The 20,148-nt window shown below is 46.2% G+C and overlaps 1 protein-coding gene across 1 annotated transcript in view; it reads right to left on the reverse strand.

Moving 5' to 3' along the window:
* Positions 1-1,440: 1,440 nt before the first annotated feature.
* SAFB2 (scaffold attachment factor B2) overlaps positions 1,441-20,148 on the reverse strand; it is a gene marked incomplete at both ends in the record, with an annotated part of 30,104 nt that continues 11,396 nt past the window's right edge. The window contains 12 exons of the mRNA XM_084248823.1: positions 1,441-1,597; positions 1,885-1,951; positions 2,072-2,184; positions 3,517-3,647; positions 4,684-4,726; positions 5,940-6,080; positions 7,016-7,306; positions 8,600-8,736; positions 11,350-11,434; positions 12,657-12,794; positions 16,909-17,021; positions 17,112-17,261. Coding sequence (XP_084104949.1) covers positions 1,441-1,597; positions 1,885-1,951; positions 2,072-2,184; positions 3,517-3,647; positions 4,684-4,726; positions 5,940-6,080; positions 7,016-7,306; positions 8,600-8,736; positions 11,350-11,434; positions 12,657-12,794; positions 16,909-17,021; positions 17,112-17,261 — 1,566 coding nt within the window. The remainder of the gene's footprint in view (positions 1,598-1,884; positions 1,952-2,071; positions 2,185-3,516; positions 3,648-4,683; positions 4,727-5,939; positions 6,081-7,015; positions 7,307-8,599; positions 8,737-11,349; positions 11,435-12,656; positions 12,795-16,908; positions 17,022-17,111; positions 17,262-20,148) is intronic.

The raw sequence follows: 20,148 nt of genomic DNA on the forward strand, positions 1-20,148 counted from the left end.
TTGCTCTACAGCAGTTACATGACAAGATGTGCAGATGTCTTACCTGCCACTCCAGGCTGCATCCTCCTGAGGCCGGCTGTCTGGCTTTTATGGCACAACATGAAAAGCCGAGACCCCATGATACACTCTCATTTGTGTAGAGGGAGGACGGGCCTCTGGGTAGGAGGCAACATGCCACATGGACCCCAGGGTGCAACATGGAGACGGTGTCCTCTCAACCTGTCATCGGAAAATGACTAAAAGCCGCTATGGGGGAAGCGCACAGGTATTTATTCCTGGCAATTCAGACAGACAGGACACCAAGGGCTAGAGCTGACCTGCCTTTAATGCTGTGGCTTCCAAGGCAAGCTGGGTAGGATTTTCAGATTGCTCTTTTAAAACTAAACAGCCCAGCGGGAACACAGGGTACTCTAGGAGAATTGGCAATTGGCAATTGTTCCCGGGCCTGTGGGGTGGCTGTCCTAGTTACCAAGGGGAGGGAATGGAGGTTCCTAGTGGGTGGTACTGTGGATTAACTCTCACCATGCTGGCCTGGGCAGGTACATGCAGAAGAGTTGGCCCTCCCTCTTGCCCCCAAATCCCAGTACAGATCCCCCCACTTTCAGCTATACTAGGTCTAGCCTATTCATGAGAGGGACCCAGCTCTTCCCTGCTCCAATGTGCTTCCAAGAGGAAGAAAATCACCTTGCTGTGGGATCACATGGGAGAGACCTAGAAGGATGGGCTTGGGAAACAGCTCCCTGTGGCTGCCCTTAATGAAGAAAATCTGAATCTTTGATAGTCACAAGTAAGACTTCACATGTAAATTTGCGTTTCCAGAAAAATGGGGGGATTTGGCACCACTGGGCATCCCCATGCCTGCACAGTGCAGTGGCAGCTGCCAAGCACTGCAGGTTTGCCAGAAATCACAAGCCACGTTCCTTGCCCCTCTTCCACTCCCACACGCACAAGGGGTAAAGGCACAGACCAGAGGGCCCCACTAAATTCACTAAATCCCCCAATCCCACTAAATTCCTAGTTCCCACAAAGGCTATGACCTTGGGCAAATGATCTGATCCCTGCACCTATTTTCTTATCTGAAGAGAATGTGGAGACCGAGACCCCACTCCATCAGGTAGCTGTGTGGCTTCAGTGGATGCAGCGCCGCTGAGGGTCAGTACTGTCCTCCACGCTGTAATCACAACACACATGCACACATGCGAACCATAAACTTTTATTAATGGAAAATGGAATGCTCGTTAACAGAAACCTTGGTCTTAAAAATGGCAGAACAAGTACACATTTATTTAAAAAAGAAAAAAGTGACTTCACATTGTATTGAGCTATAACATGATGGCAGAATTTGTTTTTGTTTCTTAGCAGATTCCACAAATGCAAGGTAACTCTGGCTAGGAGATTCAACAGTGCATTTGCCTACCTGAATTGCAGAGTGAGTGGGGTTTAGTAGCGGCGGGTAAAGTGGGGGTATGGGTGGGGATGGGGGTGTGGGTGTGGGACTCTGCTGCCCCGGTCCTGGTTGGCCAGTCCTCCACCTTCCAGTCCGCCACCGGGCACCACGTGACCCTGGGAATGCCCACTTTGTGCAAAGCCGCCTCGCCTAGGAACAAAGGCACACACATTTGTCTCTTTTAAGTTTTCTTCCCACCGTGACACAGTGTGAGGTTCTGCAGCCACTAGAGCCGGCTTGGTTTTTTCCAGGTGAGAAAAATCATAATCACAGACTGCATCCAGGTAACTGAAGAGTGTTACTTGGTTAAGCTGCCAAGAGTTACTTTTTTGGTTTGTCTTCAAAATATTTTATCCAGCAAGCTGATCAAATGCGAAAAAAAGGGAGAGTAAGAAGCAGGAACAAATCAATTTTTATCAACAAACAAAACGTCTTACCCTGACAATCCGCCCCGATTTGCCATGTGGCCTGGTCCTGAGGGCCCGGACAGGCCTCTCTCACCACCTGGAAGAGAAGCAGTAGTCTGCAAACATTCCCTTCTTGACACAGCCTCCAGAAATATTGGTGGGACTGTGGCTTTCCCAGCTGGGAAGTCCCCCACTCAGGGGAGGAGTCAGCCCTCACCTTGCCACCTTGAGTGCTCCCGACCTGCGGCGCCTGCGTCCACCGTGCCGGGCCAGCTGCGCTCCGGGTGCTCTTCTAGCCTCTGACTATGCTCTGTCCAGTCACGGCTACCTCTGGGCCAAAACAAAAGCAGATACACCACTGTCCCAGTGTGCCTTTAAGGTCAGGGCCTGGCTAACAGACACTTTCCCAAAATACACACGACTGTAAGCGCACACACTGTTCAGCATCAGTAACACCACCACCAAGTCATGACATGTGAGACCCTTACCCCACCCTATCCACCAGGATGCTACTTTCAGAAAGACAGACAACAAAGGCTAAAGAGGGGAATCAACCTAAGTGTTCACTGAGAGATGAACAGCTACCAACTTGTCTCCCCACACAGGAACATCACTCAGCCACGAGAAGGAGCGACACTCACACACACATGCTACCATGGGGAGGGACCTTGAGCACATGATGCACAGAGAGAGAAGCCAGACACACAAGGCCACACGGTGCATGATTCCACGGAGAGGAAATGTCTATCAGAGAGACAGGAAGTGGGATTGTTGTACTAGGGATGGGGGGGAGGAGGGCTGATGGGGAATGATGACTGTAGATTGGGGGGGGGGGTATTTTTTGGGGCGATGTAAATGTTGACTGCAGTGATGGTTGCATGACTGAATAAACTAAAAGCTGTCGAACTGTGTATTTTAAATGGGTGAATTCTATGGCATGTGAATTACAGCGCAAAGTAAAAAACAAACAAGTTTTAACTAGAAACGCTGGGAGACTAAAATGCAAACATGTCCCCAATGTGTGGGCACCAGGAAAGCTTCCCAGGTCCAGGGACTCACTGGAATACCTGACTGTGAGAGCAAATACTGCCCCCCTGATCTCCCCCAAAGTGAAAGCCAAATGCATGTGACATCTGCCAGAGGGTGAGAGCTGCCCCATCACAGTGACACAGCTCAGTGCAGTCTTTTGTCTAAAGATGAGTTCCCCATTTTAAATTTCCCACAGGTATTTAAAACAAAACGAACTAAATGATAAACGCTAAGTAGGTCGCTCAGAAAGAACACGCTATATTAATTTATGAGCATGGTACCCCAGTCTTTGCTGAACACCTGAAAACCTACTTAGAGAGGTGGTACAAACTTCCGGTATCCATGAGACTGGTCTCAAACTACCTGACGATATTTTGGGGCCGGGGGGGGGGGGGGGGAAGAGCGGTAAAGAAAGCTTTGCTACAGTTCGTGGGGTCAGTTCTAAGAAGTTTCAGGGCTATCTCCTTCAGCTATCAGGGGTGCCTGCCATAGAGATATCTGTAACTAGGGATGACCCCTGCCTGTGTCAAGTGGGAAGGGGCTGTTCCTGGTGACCTGACAAGGTAGAGTTTGAGAGGCCCTGAACAGGTGAGTGCAGAGATGCCCAGCCACTGCTGTGACGCACCCACTCACCTGGGTGGAGGTGGCGGCCCTCGGCCCTCACTCATCCGCTTATCAGAGCCATAGCCGCCCCAGCCATCTCGTGAGTCCCGGCTGTGGCGCTCTAGGGGTCCTCCATGGCCATGGCGGTCATCTGAGTAATGCTGAAAGGCAGAAGAGAGACAGGATGACTCTAAACAGGACGTTCCTGGACAAAGTGTGTGTGGCTCAGTAGCCCCCAAATACTCTGAGAGGATCCACCTGGACTCCCTTGCATGTCACTTTGCCGGATGCTCTGAACCTGACCCGGTGCTTCCTGACACCCATTCCCTTCCCCCCAACCTGAGAGCTCTAAGCACTCCTGCATTATCTTTCACAAGCATGTAGGCCGCTGCCACACAAATGCCAATGAAGACCTCCTGCCCTGTAACAAGGAGAACCCTGAGCTCAATGGAATGTGAAGGCTCCGCCCAAGGGTCCACTGAAAAGAAAGTCAGTTACAATCTTCTCTGAAGAATCAGAGAAGGGCCCTCCCATATCCCAAAGGGGAAGTCAGGACCCTCAGACACTTCTGTACACCATTCTAGGGTAGCAGAATCTTCTCTCACTATCTGATCCCCAGGGGTGAGTACCGCCGACGAGAAAGAGTCAGTACCCCTGTCAACTAGTCCTGTGCTCAGGAACCCAGCACAGCTGTGTACAAAAGGGAATGCTAAATGCTCTCTCAGATACCACACCCCTAATTTAAAGAGCCATGACTCCAATGCCTGCCCCCCCCCATCTTTCTCTGAGCTGACATCCTATGTACCCCTCACAGGGCACCTAAAGATTACCACATAGACACTGGGACCCACATCCCAAAGTGTGGGCCAACCAACCTCCTAACAGGTTTGCTAAGTCCTCATTTGGGGTATGGTGGGGTAATCCCAAAGTATTGAGACTCAAAGGCACTCCAAGCAAATATGCAATCAAAAGCTATTTGCAGATTCTACTAGATAAAAATAAGCAAGAACAAGGCCTATGTATTTAGAGAACACACAGACTCCCTAACCAGAAAAAGACCAATTATGTGTACACTACTCGCTGGTCAGAACTGATATTTCCACATAAGCCTGCTGCCCCAATTCGGTTGCCACCTCTCTGGTCAAAAAGTCAGCAAGAAGCAGGCGTGCTCAGGTGTGGTGTCTGAGCTGTACTCACCTGCCCATCTCGCTCTCCCATCACTGACCTGGAACCTTCCCTCCTGCAAAAGGGAAATTATCTCATTCCAATGGCAGCTGATGATACTTATACAACATTTCTGTAGGCCACACAAAAGTTCCACAATTAGGATACTTATTCTGTTTCACCACAAAAAGCATAATTTACTGGTGTGAAAAAAAATACTGGTTGGGATTTAAAGTCTTTTCCTTGGGAGGAGTGAAGTCAGATCCAAAGAAGGTGGAAATACAGATGTTACTTAACTAAAAGCCTTTAGAAGGACCCCAGAGGTTGAGTCCAACACCTGAAGTCAATACCTACTTTATCTGCAGCTGATGTCAAGTCAGGATAACAAGGAAGACCCAGAGTCCCTCACCTCCAGCTCAACCCTACACACATAACTCACACCAAGCCTTAAACCGACTCCAGCTACACTGAATAAAGCCCAGGGCTTCTCCCATCTTTCCCTGCTCCCCCGTCCCTGGAGAAGAACTGATGAACAATGAAATGGCTCAAGAATGTGCAGCCAGGGGAGCACAGTGAGAAACCTAAAGAGCAGCACTTTAAACTGGAAAATCAAGGACTGTCTTTTTACTAAGCTAGATATATTCCTCATTAGAAGAGGCACAGAAAAAAGAGAAATAGGCAGGCACTGGCTAAAAAGCCCCACCTAGATCCTCAAAACACAAAGTAGGCCTAATGAGAACTTTCCTTTTTGTGGTCTGCTGGCTTAGGAATCTGTGCCACTCAGTGAACCCCAGGAGCAGATCCTGAAGCCCTGGTACAGCCCTGGGTGTCAGACAGTGCAAGCAGTCACACCATTCAATCTGCTTCCTCATCTGTCCTAAGAGTAAGTTAAGGGTCATGCCCTCCTCAAAGTCCTATAATTCCAAGGGAAGTTCAGGGAGGAATGATTGTGGGAGATTGTGGGACCCAGAAACTGTGAAGCCCAGAACCTGGGCCACCCTAAGAGAACGCAGTGTGGTGGACATCAAAGCTCCCATTCTGCCCAGGCCCTATCAGTCCTATGTGTGACAAAGACAAAGGATGAAATGAGTCCTGCTAGACAAGTGCAGGATGCCCTCCATGACCACTGATTCCTACATCTCACTTAAGGTCTGTTTTTCTATACCCCACATGCAGTCAGTCAGGAATCTTCAAATGAATCCGACATAAATAATACAGACTAAGACCTCTTCCTGCATTGGGCCAAGTAGGCCCCATCTGCGGCTGCAGGAGAGGGGTGGGGTGCTCACCTGTCGGGTACATGGTCCTGGTATTGGCTCCGGTCTCGATGGTCAAAGTCATGGAATCGGTGCTCGGGTCGAGGGAAGTCAGGGCGATATCTGTCCTCCATGGCCACACGCTTTCCTTCCAGCCAATAGGCATCATCTCGCCTGTTTATTTTTAAAAGGATATAAATTTCATTTGTGGAAAAGAATGAGGGGAAAAGGGAAGGAGATAGAGATGGGGAGGGAAGCTCTCACTCCAGACTGAGTATCATTTAAAATGTCCTGCAGGGCTAATCTCTAAATATTCAATCATTATCGCTCTGATTTGACAAATTAAAATCCCCCAACCTGCCAAGAGGCACACTGGAATTCTCATCTGACGATCCTTAAAAAAGGACTGCTGTGAGCTAATTGTATCACAAGGCTGTTAATACCTTAATCCCCACATGAGCTGGAATGTAAGTGAAATGAAATATTTGATTCTTTGGGAATGGCCTTCCCAGTCACCACATTTTTACCTTCCCCATCTTCTGTAACCTGAGTTTCCTCTGCAGTCTTTTATCCACCAAAAGCAAAAGGATTTAGATTGGGTGGTTAGTGAACTACATACAGCCCAGGAAGGCATCCAATTATCTTCTTCCCAATGTCTGCCAGAAAACTAGGCTCATGGGTGATGGGGTGATGGGTGACTATCAATTAAACAGCTCAGAGAAGCTGGAGACCAATAAACCTACTTTCTAAAGGGAAGGTAATTTCCTTTTCCACAGTGCAGACTCCGCAAGGACACATGAGACCTACAAAGAGAACGCAAGCCTAATGCACACTTGGCTGTCTCCTCTGACAAACACTTTAGAAGGTGGTTATGCGACGGCAGGAACCACAGTGCAAATAACGGGTCGGCCTCAGATGACAAGCATCACAAATGCCCCCAACAAGATTATTTGAAGAATAACGAGGACTAAGTCACCTAGCCACAGGACAGTGGACTACATGAGCTTGAGGTGGTGGTCACAAGTTCTACAAAGTGCCCTAGGAGCCTAGTCCATCCTAACTGTCTCCAAGCATGCACACCAAGGAAGACAGGAGGGCCAGCTCCTTACCGGCCATCGTCATAGGGTCGCCGTAGTGCCGGTCGCCGCTCCTGCTCATAGCGTAGCTGTTCCTGTTGTCGCCGCAGCTCCTCACGCTCACGGTGGATTCGCTCCTGCTCCTTGCGGCGTTCCCGTTCCACACGCATGCGCTCCCGCTCCAGCCGCTCCCGCTCCATGCGCTCCCGCTCCAGCCTCTGTCGCTGGCACTCGAGCTGTAGGCGCTCCCGCTGCAGCCGAGCCTTCTCCTTTCTTTCATGGAAGGCTTCCAGGCGCTGCTCGCGCTCACGCTGCTCACGTTCTCTGGGGGAACACAGGAAGGTCACCTTGAACTGCTTGATGTGGTGGGGCCTGGCCACTGAGGCCCAGGCTATTAAGGGGGAGAAAGGTAAGAAAGGTAACGGATAGTTGCTCCCATAGGGCTGCTGTCCATACAGAGACTCCCAGAGACATGATAACAAACGTTTTCCCTAGGGGATAAAGAATGCTTTGCTTCCAGTTAAGACTTTCCCCCGTTTTCTTTTAAACAGGCTGGGAAAGTGTGGGGACAGAAGCCTAGGCCTGGACAGAGGCGTGACAGAGTATCAAGGGTCCCCGTATACAGCAGCTTGGGCAGGGACTGGGGAGGGCCCTCCTTTGTCTGTAGAGGAGCTGCTGTCACTCACATAACCCTCCCAGGTGCCTGGATAGGCACCAAGGGTAAACTGGCAGGAAGCAAGAAAACTCCGAATGGATCAAAAAGCCTCCCCTCCTTTGACTTTCTAAAGCTACACATGCAGAAAGGCTGAAATCATATGACTACAGAAAGAGCAAATGTAACACAACTGGGGAAGTTTCTACATGATCTACTTAGCTTAAGAAAGTTCCCCAGGGCCTCCCCGGTGGCGCAGTGGTTGAGCGCTGGGCTGCGAAGCTGCCTGCAGCCTCTACAGCGCTGGTTCACTCCCTGGCCGCAGCGAGGGTCCCACAGGGTGCGCAGACCTCTCCTGCTGCCCGCTGCTCCCCTCAGCAGTGTGTTTCATCAGTCTGCCTGTTCTGTTCCCTGCTCTGGCTCTGGTGAATTCTCTCACCCTCCCGCGCTTCCGACTGTACCCAGTGCTTGTATAAATAAATAAATAAATTTAAGAAAAAAAAGAAGAAAGTTCCCCAAACTCCATCAACAGCTTTTGTTGGGCTAAGCAGTATTTAAGGAAAAATGACAAGGGAGCTGAGTGTGCTCGTGTGAAATGGCAGAACATGAAAGGGGAATGACAGGCTCAAGTCTATAAACTATCTTCACCATAAAAGAGGAGAGTGGCAGAGTGCCACCATGGGACTGTTGCGGCCACGGCCATGAGTAACACCCCTACTGAGCCGACACACTTCCTGACCACAGGAAAACTGACCCTAGCTGCCATTTTTCCTATTATTTATGCAGAAAAGACTGCGGCGTTCCCAATGAGGACCACTGCATTTGTCACCTGTGGGTGAAGCTGCCACATGAGACAGGGTCCAACTTCAGCCAGGGGAAATTCTGCTGCACGGTGACACACGAAGCAGCCGGCTGGCCCAGGCACACAAGACACTCAAGGGGGGAGAAAGGAAGACCATACTCACCGCCGCCTCTCTGTCTCTCGAATCTCTCGCTCCCGCTGCCTCTGGCGTTCTCGCTCCCTCTGTTCTTTGATTTTATCAAAGGACAAGATGTCTCTCTTCTCCTTACTTTCTGATTTGCGATCCTGACTCTGGGAGCTCTGTTTACCAGAATTGGTTTATTAATGTCAGAAAGTTCATCACAACAGATGCACAATGAAAGTAAAATACGCACATCTGGGTCAGATTCAGATTCTTCTGTCCACCTGGTTTATGAGGAGGCCATGTGTAGTCTTCCGATCAGAGGTGCCAACACAAGCGGCCTCACCCACATCTGGGTTATGTGGCTTACTCTATAGAGCCCTGCTTTTTTTTAAGTAATAAAGTTTTATTTTTCAAAATGTACAGTTGGTAGGATCTGTTTATGCAACTCTGCCAGCAGCTGGAGCCTCTCTACCTTTGGTGTTTCTGGTGTAAATTACTTGTGTTACACAGCCTTGCTTTTGAATGCAGCAAACAAAGGGCAGTAATGAAGAGGAAAAAGCGGGACAAACCTCAGAAAACCTACAGGTAGTTTGTCTGATGCATCTGAGTCAGGCACTCTATACAATCTAAAGCAAAGCTAAGGCAGTCCAACGGGCATGTGAACACGGTGCTTTGACAGTGCATGCATTCAGCAGGGGACAGTCATCAACCCAGCTGTCTGGGCAGCTGGATGATGGACTCAATTTTTCACTTCTTAACTGCTAACTCAGGCCTCAGGCAGGCAGCCTTCAAATTGAACAAGGCAGAGACGCTTGAATGTGAAACAGCATTTCCAGTAAGACACAACACGTTAGTGGGCAACTTACATGACATTCATTTCTGGGATGAGGCACAGTCATGGGGTCAACTCTGACTTGCAAAGCTCTGAAGGCCAGAACACCTGAACTGACCATGAATCACTCTCCTAAGATGCACGTCAGCAGCATGGAACCCAAGAGCCCCTACATGCCCACAGCCTCAGAATCCCCAGAGAAGGGGCCTGGTAAACATTTGTTTTAAAACTCCTCAGGTTATTTTAATTAGTTCATGCAGGGGAAAAATATCAATTAAAGGCAAAACACTCAAAGATGAGTAAAGGGTATAACTAGATATTTTAACCAGGAAAAAAAAAAGAAAAAAGAAAAAATGGAGGGTGGGCAAAGGGACAGAGACAGAGAAGACAATCTTATTACAAGGACAGATCCACACCACAGAATATTACGACACTTTTCATCTACAAGACAAAGTTGCAAGCCTGATCACACACATTGCAGGACAGAGTAAGGGGGCCAGATACCCCAAGTTCCACAGTAAGGGTGTGATCTAGTGTGAAGGCCAGGTCAGTGGAGTACCCTCACTGAACTCCTGGGCTCAGGACATGGAGTAGCCATTCACTAGCTGCCTGGCCACACCACAACATAGGGAACGTAACTGAAGGCCACACTGATAACAACTGTCACAGAGAGGAATTGCTCACATCTTTGAACTTAGCAACCCCACTGATGATGGGTGTTTACAAGATACACAGAAGTCTGCCAAGAGGCAGGCACCACAACAGTTCTCAGTAGAAAATATGGAAATAACCAAGTGCCCATCACCAGGCTGGTTAAAATGACAATAGCCACGAATGGAGCATGAGGCAGCTTTAAAAGGAGACAGTCTGGAAGGAGATCCAGGGCATTATGTGTGAAAAAAAAGACTATCTCAAGAGGTCACATGCCCCATAATTCCATTTATGCACATTCTCATGACAACATTCTGGAGATGGAAAATGGGTTGGTTTCCCAGGGCTAGGGACAGGCTGGGGTGGGTAGGGGTCTAACAACATAAAAGTGCTCTTGGATGTACACTGTTGGCTTTGGATTCACTAAAGGAGCACTGCTCTTCTCATTAATGTTTTAGCTAGAATCTTCAGCTGTGAAGTAATGAAAGTTTTGTACTTTAGAATGGAAAATGCACAATGAGAAGCCACTGGCTTGTCCCACACGCACACAGCTTAGGAGTGTAGCTTGTTCTCTGATAATACGAAAAACAAGTCAGTTTTAGGGGGACTCTCGCAAATTTATTAATAGGTGACTAGAAAATCAACTAAAGATAACAAATATAGGACCTCCCTGGTGGTGCAAGGGGTTAAGTCTCAGCACTGTGAAGCTATCGGCAGCCTCTGCAGCACAACTTTGATCCCTAGCCGGCCAGGGAGCTACCCACATGGCGCAGCAGACCCCTTCTGTCTCGCCCACTGATCCCTTCAGCAGTGCATTTCAATCAATCGGTCTGTTCTGCTCCCCACTGTCTCTGGTGAATTCTCTTACCCACTTCGCCCCTTCCCCCACCCGGCTCATCTGGCCTACGCCCCAGCTCTTGTACGCATAAATAACATAAATCTTAAAAGAAAAAGAAAATGAGTATAAACTGCTGTCACATCAAAGAGCAAACCCTGACTTCCAATCTGAGAAGCCTAGGGCATGCTTACCCTAGCCAATGTGGGCACTGGAGTACGAGAATCAGTTCTCTTTCCAGAAGGTGGCTAACTTGACAGGTATCAACACATCTATGGGAAGCAAATATAAGTATTGTTTTGAACTGAGTTCTAGAAACTAGTTGCGTGCTGTATGTATGACCCAAACAGTCAACAGCATGCCTTTCGAGAATGTCAAAGGTGAAAAGATGTTGTTTCCATAATGCAAATCAAAATGTGTCAAACTACCATCAAAACCAGCTGGATTTGAGAAGGAGGAAGTGATACTTACTCTCTCTTTTGACCTGCTCGTGGTTTTCACACTAATGACAGGCTCTCCTTTCGATTTATCCATTACGACCGTCCGTTCCATTCCTCTGCTTCCTTCAGGAAAAAAAGCGCAACAGTCTATGAAAACATGATGATGCCCTAACTTCCCAATACACAGCTGACTGTGGGCCCTGGAAGCTGTCAAGTGACTAAAGCTGAAGCTCAGTGCTGTGCCTCGTCTTTGCCACGATATAAAGACTACCACGATGGAAACTCCGGGTTTGAGATGGCTGGTGTACCCCAATAGGTCTTTGCTTATCTGGAATGCAGTGGTATGATTTGTTTCCATATCACAGCTGAAATCCAAGTCAAAGTGCATCCTGCATTATGTGCAAAACATACCCCACCTGCAGGATTCCTTCACCCTCATACTAAGCCCAGTGGCTAAGGGATAACCAATTTCAGTTTTTATTTTCCCCATACATTCTGGAAAGTGCTGCAAAATCCAGGCTTTTAGGTTTTGAATCAGACCAGATTGGTGGCTTCCTCCTTCATTCATCTAGGGCAATAAAGACTTCCAAACCCATTCTGCCCCTCAACTGTATGATAACCAGGCTCAAACCACTGGAATAATTACTGATTTAGGGAAATTTGCAATTCTTGAGGAACATTTTAAAAACACATTCCTCATGAGACTGCTGGTAAATTACCCCAAATGCTTAAGATCTAACTTGCAATGTTCTGTACCTAATTCCAATGTGCCAGATGGTTGTATTTTGTTTCTGGGTTGTTGATTTTTATGGTGTGGTTTTTTGCGGGTTTTTTTTTTTTTTTGGAGGGGGAGGAAGGGTTTGTCCTGTGGAGTCTTGCAAATTTGAAGGGGTAGAGCACAACAATTTTTTATACAATGACAATAGAGAAAGCATGTTCCAAATGCAACTACTTCAATGTGTACAGATATTCTGAGATTTTCATTTTCTCTACAATTTTTAATACATCTGGCTTTAAAATTTTAATCATACACCCTGCAGAACTGAACCAAATTAGTCAAAAAAACTAGGACACCTCCCTATTGCAAAATCCGGGTCTGTTCTGCCAGAGACTCAGGGAAAGCCAGAACCCAGGTCACTGAACCAGCAACAGACATGAATCACCTGAACAAAATACTCCAGATTTGCTGCACAGAAACTGCTTTAAGCCCCTTCATCATGTGAGGTTCTGTTGCTCTAATGCTTCCCATATGCAACAAACAGTCGCCAGAGTCTTCTGTACTCAATCTTTCAGACTACCCAGTCACTGTCCTTAACACAGTTCTCTTTTCATGAACACTCATCACCTGACTTGGTGACTCTGGACCGATTTGTGGGACCTGGTTTCAGCTCATCTTCATCTTTTTCTTCCTTTTTAATGTCTTCAGGCCTTTTCTCCTCCTTTTTCTCCACCTTCTCTTCCTTCTTAATTACAGTTCTATTGAAAAAACACAGTGATTAAACTTTAGCTGTTGAGACTAACGGGGGCAGGTCACACTAACTCAGGATTTCACACACTAGAAACCAGCCCTGCAGCACTCAGTTGGGGATGATGATTTTAAACCATAGTGATCACAGTGCTGCTCTTCAGACATAGTCCATAGACCCATTTAAGTTATCTGTTGTATCAAGAAGTTTGCAAGACAAAACTGCAGGCCCCAGGGGATGGTCCCAAAATGCTTCATGCACTGGTATATAAGACAGGTTGTCACAAGAATATACAAAAGAAACACTCTTTTGCACAAATGCTTGTTAAAGATTAATTCAATCTAAATGTTTCGTTTTGCAGGTGTGGAGTATTAAGTTGTTGGGTTTTTTAAAGATTTGTTTATTTATGCATACAAGAGCTGGGGTACAGGCCAGAGGTGTGGGGGTTAAGAGGATTCATCAGAGACAGAGTGGGGAACAGAACAGACAGATTGACTGAAGTACACTGCTGAGGGGCGCAGCGGGCAAGACAGGAGAGGTCTGCTGTGCCATGTGGGTCGCTCCCTGGCTGGCCGGGAATCGAACTCGTGCTGCAGTGGCTACGGATAGCTTCATAGGTTGCATCTTAACCCTTGCGCCAAGGGAGGCCCAGAATATTAAATTTTGTAAGGAAAAACATTTCCCTCCCCCCAAATTAAAACAGTACAAAGCAGAACGGAGGTACTGTAGGAGGATGGGTAGCTCGCACTATATTTAGCCCTAAGTCTAACATACCTGTGCACCTGGTAATTTCTACAAACTTCTAGGGAAGTACAGTAAGATTCCATGTGCCAGCAGATAGGAACTCTGCTACTGACATTTCAACCAAGGGCAGTTTTATTCTAATCAGCGAAACAAACCACTGCCATTCCAAGTTGTCTCCCCCACATTCCCACAAACTGTCGCAGACATTTAATACCGCTTTTATTAATGCCCACCATGTACCAGCATCTAGGTCAGGAAAAGTCAGGCCCCAAGGATCCTCCAACAAGTGTGTTCTGCTTATCTTCCCTACTGACCAGGCAGAGCTAGGGGCATCGCAGGAAACCCTTCCCAGCAGCTCCTTGGCTCTGCCCAGCAGCTACCTCTTCTCCCCACTATACTTCCCAGCATAGAAGTGGTATCTTTAACATCAATCAAAGAAAACAAACCAGCAAAGCATGGCAAAATAACTCTTAGGCTCTGTAAAAATATACTGGTTACCAGAGGGAATGGGCAGGAGGAGTGGATCCGGGAAGGAAGGAGCTAGGACATCAGCACACCAAATTTTGGTGGAGAGTGGAGGTAATGTACATATGAAGGTATAAAGGTGTACCTCCAAAACTATATGGAAATGAGTGACAAATTAAAATTTTTGGGTGGGAGGGAGATTAAACACACATGGTGTGTACCAGAACCAATAACTGTAATTGTTTTTAACATACTGGTTATCTCAAAAAAAAAAAAAAAAAAAAAAAAAGTAAAACACTACAGGCATAGCAGATGTCAGATATACTTGTTTTCCTCATAACAACCATCACTAGTGCCTTTACTGTCAATCATTCAGCTCCACCTTCTGTGGCTTTACCCACATCTTTACAGAGCCCTACTTTTTCTGCAAAGCTTCCAGTCCTTTCTTAAGACTGCCATCATGGGGCAGCACTTGGTACTCTGTTCTACAGCTCTTTTAATCTCATGCTGTGAAGATCAGCCTGGGTGGATATATACACAGACCTGCTTTGTCTCAACTCTTGCACCAGGATCCTGTCCCTTCTGACAGGCATGGAGACTTTTTGCAGTGGCCATGGCAGCAAAACAAGCATGAAGCGTCTCCAATGGGCCTCTCCTGCTGACAGGGCCCTGCCTTCTCCCTCCAAGCAGAACTGAAGTATGTCTCAAAGGTACCCTTCCTCCTTGCTTTGCGCTTACCGCACCACTTTGACACAAATTAACTTGATAGCAGAAATTAGGTTAAACAGTAACTCCTAAAAATCAAACACACAGGTCCACGTAAGTGATGCTGAAGGTTTGATTACAGGCTTTTACAATAAAGCAAATATTGCAATATTTGCTGCCTTCAAGTTGTAATATTTTAACTGTTAGAGGGGCTTGTGTAAATGGCAACTATCTGTGAAGCACAATAAACAAGATATGCTCCGTGTAGGAATAAATCCGGAGGCACAGACACTAGAAAGCGTTGCCCCGAGCCGTGAGATGACACAGACAATTGCGTGTACTTCCCCACGGTCTTTATATAGAGCACCGCTCAGTGAAGCTACATCTTTGGAAAAGCTTCTCTCTCAATTAGGCTACGTACTAAACCTAGAAATTCTTAAAATGAAAGGAAGGTTATGTAGCAGAAACTACCTTTAGTACTCTACCAATGCAGATTTTTCTGGCAATGCTAAGATATGTGTCTCTTTGAAAAAGTTGCTGATAAAAAAATGGTACACATTTTAAAACACTCAGCCTCCTAGGCATACCACTGGAAGGCAGTTTGGCTTTAAACATCTTAAGTTCACGAGCTGGTTAAGTGCCCCAGTGTTGGGGGCTGCCAACTCAGGCTTAATTTCCAACCTTGTCGCCTCCCTGGGGCCCTAGGCAGACACTTTCCTTTCTGAGCTGGTGTCCTCTTCTAGATCTCACAGGACACTTCCAGGTACTAAGAGAACTACCTGATACACACTAGCTAGTTAGCACATACAGCTAAACAGATCTGTTTCTTCCACAAACATCTCACTACTGTGACCAGAAAACCAAGGACTGAAATGTACTCCGAAACAGTAAGGATATCAAGAAACTTTAGTAGTTTCCTCATATTCTACCAATGTAGATGTTTGAGCAATGTTGATAAGATATGTGTCTCTTTGAAGAAGTGGCTGATAAAATTATAGTTCTTGTTCCCAGCACATGAAGTTAATTTGATGTCAGTGCTCACAGGCTTACAAATACCAACTTGGCCACAATGACTGACAATTAATTACAGCTTTAAAAACCAAGTTCAACTTTTGAGCAGTGCTAGTTTGCCCTACTGTGAATTTTCTCACAAACGTTCAATGTCTAGAGAAGACTGCAAAATGGAAGTAAATTATGTTGGCAATATAAACGTAACACAGCGTTCTGAGAACAGCATCCTATCAGTCTACCCTCTCAAAAAGATAGTCCTTCAGTTTTGAGACAATTATAAACAGCCAATGATTGCTTTGAAAGAGACATCTGTTTCCATCTTGATTACAGGCATAAATCACCTCCTTTGTCAAAACAGTATCTCAGATATGTGGTTTCCAATCTATTCTGTGAAGAATTACCCAGGATAAATTTACAGGTACACTAACATATTTTAAAAATTTGAAGGAAACAGTAATACTTGCCATCTCTTCAACACTGCATAAGCTACAAGCTTGAGGTCATTTCAATATCACATCACTAAGATGTTTGGACAGAAATACTGGATTGACTAAATCAATTTTTTAAAGTATATACCACATTTTGTTAAAGTTATGTACTACATTTCGTTGGATGGCATGACAATGTTTTGGTCAAAGACAGACCATGCACACAGCGGGGGTCCCAATAGGCTATAAAGACACAGCCTCATTGTGTAGTGGGTTGTACCCTCTAGATTTGTGTACTTACATTCTTGCTACATTTGCACAAACATGAAATTATCTAACAACACATTTTCCAGAATGTGTCTGTCACTGAATGATGGATGCAAGGCTGTTTATTTTTGCAAAGCAAGATGTTTAGCAATTGCTACAATAAAAAGTAGGAACTGCATAAAATTCAATGTAGGTCAGGAAAAGACTCCCAAGTTTGTGAGGCCAAGAAAGGGTCTAGAATGTTAACAATGAAATAAAATGTATTCTTTGATTTCCTGTCATTTAACAGGCTACTAAGATATTTGGACAGAAACACTGTGGATCAACTGAAATCAATTTCTTAAAGTTATATACCACATCTTGACTGAAAGCTGAATATTCAAGTGGCAACAAGATGTAAAATGAGATTTAAATGAGGAGCTAGTGAGGCTCTCTATGGAAAGGAGACATGTGCCCTCCTCCCAAGAGAAAGATTAAGAAACAGGATTTTAAAAATCACTTTACTTTTCAATTTTGATCTCCACAGAATGATGTCTGTCAACGCTAGATAATTTTTCCTTCTTCACTTCAAACTCTTTTCTGTCAGACAGCTTTTTCCCAGCAGGTTCGTTTTTGGCCTGGAAACAGAATATGGGTAGAAATGGTTCACGGACCAGGTCTTCTCAGCTGGGAACTTCCTGAGTTACCAAAGACAAGAACTGCCTCACCTTCTCCACGGAGATCATTCTTCCGTGCAGTTCAGTTCTGTGCAGATGGCTGATACACTTTGTAGCCTCATCAGACGTTGACATGGTGACAAATCCGTAGCACCGAGCCCCAGGACTGCGGGCATTGGTGACCACTTTGGCCCCGACAACCTTCATAAACAAATGACACTCTTTTATCTTCTCATACAAATCACCATGCAAGTTTTTCCAAAATTTTTAGTAGTTAACTGGTCGTCAGAATAATTTACACTAGTTTTTAATGTCTCTGGAAATTGCTAATTCTTCAGTTAAATCCAATCAATCCCGAACTACTAGAATATAATTTTTGATATAAAATAAGTCTTTGTAGTACCAAAAGACAAAGAGGCAAAGACAGACAATTCAACCTCACAATTCACAATTTCCTAACTGAAAGTCCGCCCCATTCAGATCATGTTCTCCAATCCCACTATACCCCTAGGTAGCTGAGGAGTTATTTACTCAGAATGCACCACAATCCATGAAGGCCAAGGCCAAGAACCTGCTGAAAAAATTGCGGAGAGGATTTCTGCTTAGCCAGGAACCAAGCATTCACCCTCCTGCTACCCCAAACAACCAAAAACCTGCAGGAAAGCAGGCAGCAAGGGCTTTCAGACAGCGCAGTCAGGCCACACAGGACGGTGACCCCTGCAAGAGGGAAACACGACTCAGGCCTATGGCCTGGTTTGCTGCCTGGAGTTAGTTTCCAAGCCGCAGGCAGGGAACACTAAGTAGAGGGCTGGGGGAGCCAGATTCCCCAGTAGAGAAGGCAGAGCTCAGAGTACAAGGAGATCAAGCGGAGAGAAGTCACAGCACCAGAGAACAGAGTCGCACAAAGCCCCCATGAGGCTAAGGAAAGGACTGCCCATAAAGCAGAGGGAACAATTCCTGGGGCACACCCAGGGCTGCAGATGGTTCGCTTTTTCCACAGTAGAAACAACAGCCCCACAGAAAACGCCTAGAACCCACCAGACTTGAGTGCCAGGACGGTATAGGACTGAACACAAGGAAAGCACTCCTCAGACGAGGACACAGCTGGCCCCCAACTAAGGAGACCCTGGCAGGATTGATGAAGCCTAACAGCCTCAGGAGTAACAGGTAACCCAGTTGTGTCCTACTCCAAGTTTAAGGATAAATAAAGAGCAACTAGCCCCCAACAAAGTGGAAGTTACAATATGGCATCCGTCAAAACTGATTTTCCTGCTTCTTGGCAGGAATGAAGGAGGAATGAAGAAAAACCAAGCAAGAGAAACAGATCAAGAAATGACACAGGTGACAGAACTGTGGATAAGGATGTGAAAGTTATTGTAACTATATATTCTATGTTCTAGAAGGCAGAGAAAGGATTAGTGCACTAGGTAAACGCATGGAAGCTATCTGGGAAGGACAGGAGACACTGCAGAAGGGAAGATGAAAGAATGTGAAGACAGAAAATCTTCAAAATGAAACAAACAAACAAAAGACTGGAAAAACAACTACAGCAACTGAGTTATGGGCACCTTGAGGACCTTGAAGGCAAATCAGCACAGAAGACACTTAAACAAGCCCAACACACCTCACTAGCAAACTGCTCCAAACCCCAGATAAAGAGACCTTCAAAGGCAGCTGAGGAAGAAACACACAAACACACTGAAGAGCAAAAATGGAAGGACAGCCAAGTGGTGGGAGAAAGTGAGTGTCAGAGGGCAGGTCTTTGCCTCTGGAAGAAAACCAACCAGGCCTACAACTCTGTACCCAGGGTGAGAAGCTTTCAAAACAAAGGCCAAAAAAGCAACTTTTTCAGACATACAGAAGTAGCAAAAATTCAGCAGTAGCAATCCTGCACTGTAACAAAATGTTTAAGGAGGGAGAATGACACCCCATGGGGAAGTGGATATGCATGGAGAGGGAGATCCAGCACCCAAGATGTGAAGCATGTGGTGATTAATTATAAACCCATAGTTTCTCTTCCTGATTTATAAATCTCTTTTTACAAGCTAACTATTTCGAACAGAAAAGCAAACACAAGTCAATGATGTACAGTGTGGTTTACTAAATAGAAGCAAAAGGTATGATGCAAATACCAAAGACTAGGGCAGAAGGGTGGTTCCCTGTTGTCAGGTTTTGTACACCTGGAAACGTTATAACATCACTTGTAGACGGACTATGGTAAGTTAAGACATGCACTATAATTCCTGAAAGCAACCAATAAAAAAAAAGCATAGTGGATCAGCTGCAAGTAAAAATACTTAATGTAAATGGGGACACACAAACAGGAACAAGGGATGCAAGCAGAGAGAGGATACAGGGAAAACATGGTGCCGAAAGGCACCCTGCCACACCAATTCTATCCTCAAATGGAATGTCTCAAAAGACATTCAAACAAGTGAAGGTAGAGCCAGCTGCCCAGGGAAATGTGGACAGTGACACAGAGGACTGGTTCCAGGGTTTGATCAGTTCCATTACAAGGGGCAACGAAGAAGGCATTCCCTCCCTAGCTCTCAATGCCCTCAACAGTAAGATGAAGATGGTGTGAGCCAAGGGTCTAGGGGATGAGGAAGTCCCCCTAGGTTCCCAGCGGACTCCACCAATGGGGTCTCTGCCTGCTGCGAGGGAAACACTGGTCTGCCTGCAGAAAAAGTCCTCATGAGTCAAGAGCACTCCAAACAGGGCCAAAGGTAATAGAACTCTCTGCTGAGAGGGTCACTTCTCATATCAGAGATGGAGTTCAGACTGGCTTCCTGTGCTTGAGGTCAGAAGACTAAGTCAATTTAGGATCATCTGATCTTTCTGTCAAACTAGTTATCTCTGCAAGGACACCAGTTATGACAGGTAAAACCCATGCAGTAGACACTATAAAAGGGCTTCTGTCTCCTAGCCTACCCCCTCTGCCCTCGACTCCACACAGCAGCCTGTGATTAGTTCACCAAGTTACAGAGCCTGCCCCCACCTCGGGGCACCTACGCCCTGTTGCCTTTGTCCAGAACTATGCTCTAATCACTGAGGCACCTCCCAAATCCAAATTAGGTCTCCCTCCCAC

Source organism: Talpa europaea, assembly GCF_964194135.1.
Source record: "Talpa europaea genome assembly, chromosome: 12".
Classification (NCBI taxonomy): Eukaryota; Metazoa; Chordata; class Mammalia; order Eulipotyphla; family Talpidae; genus Talpa; species Talpa europaea.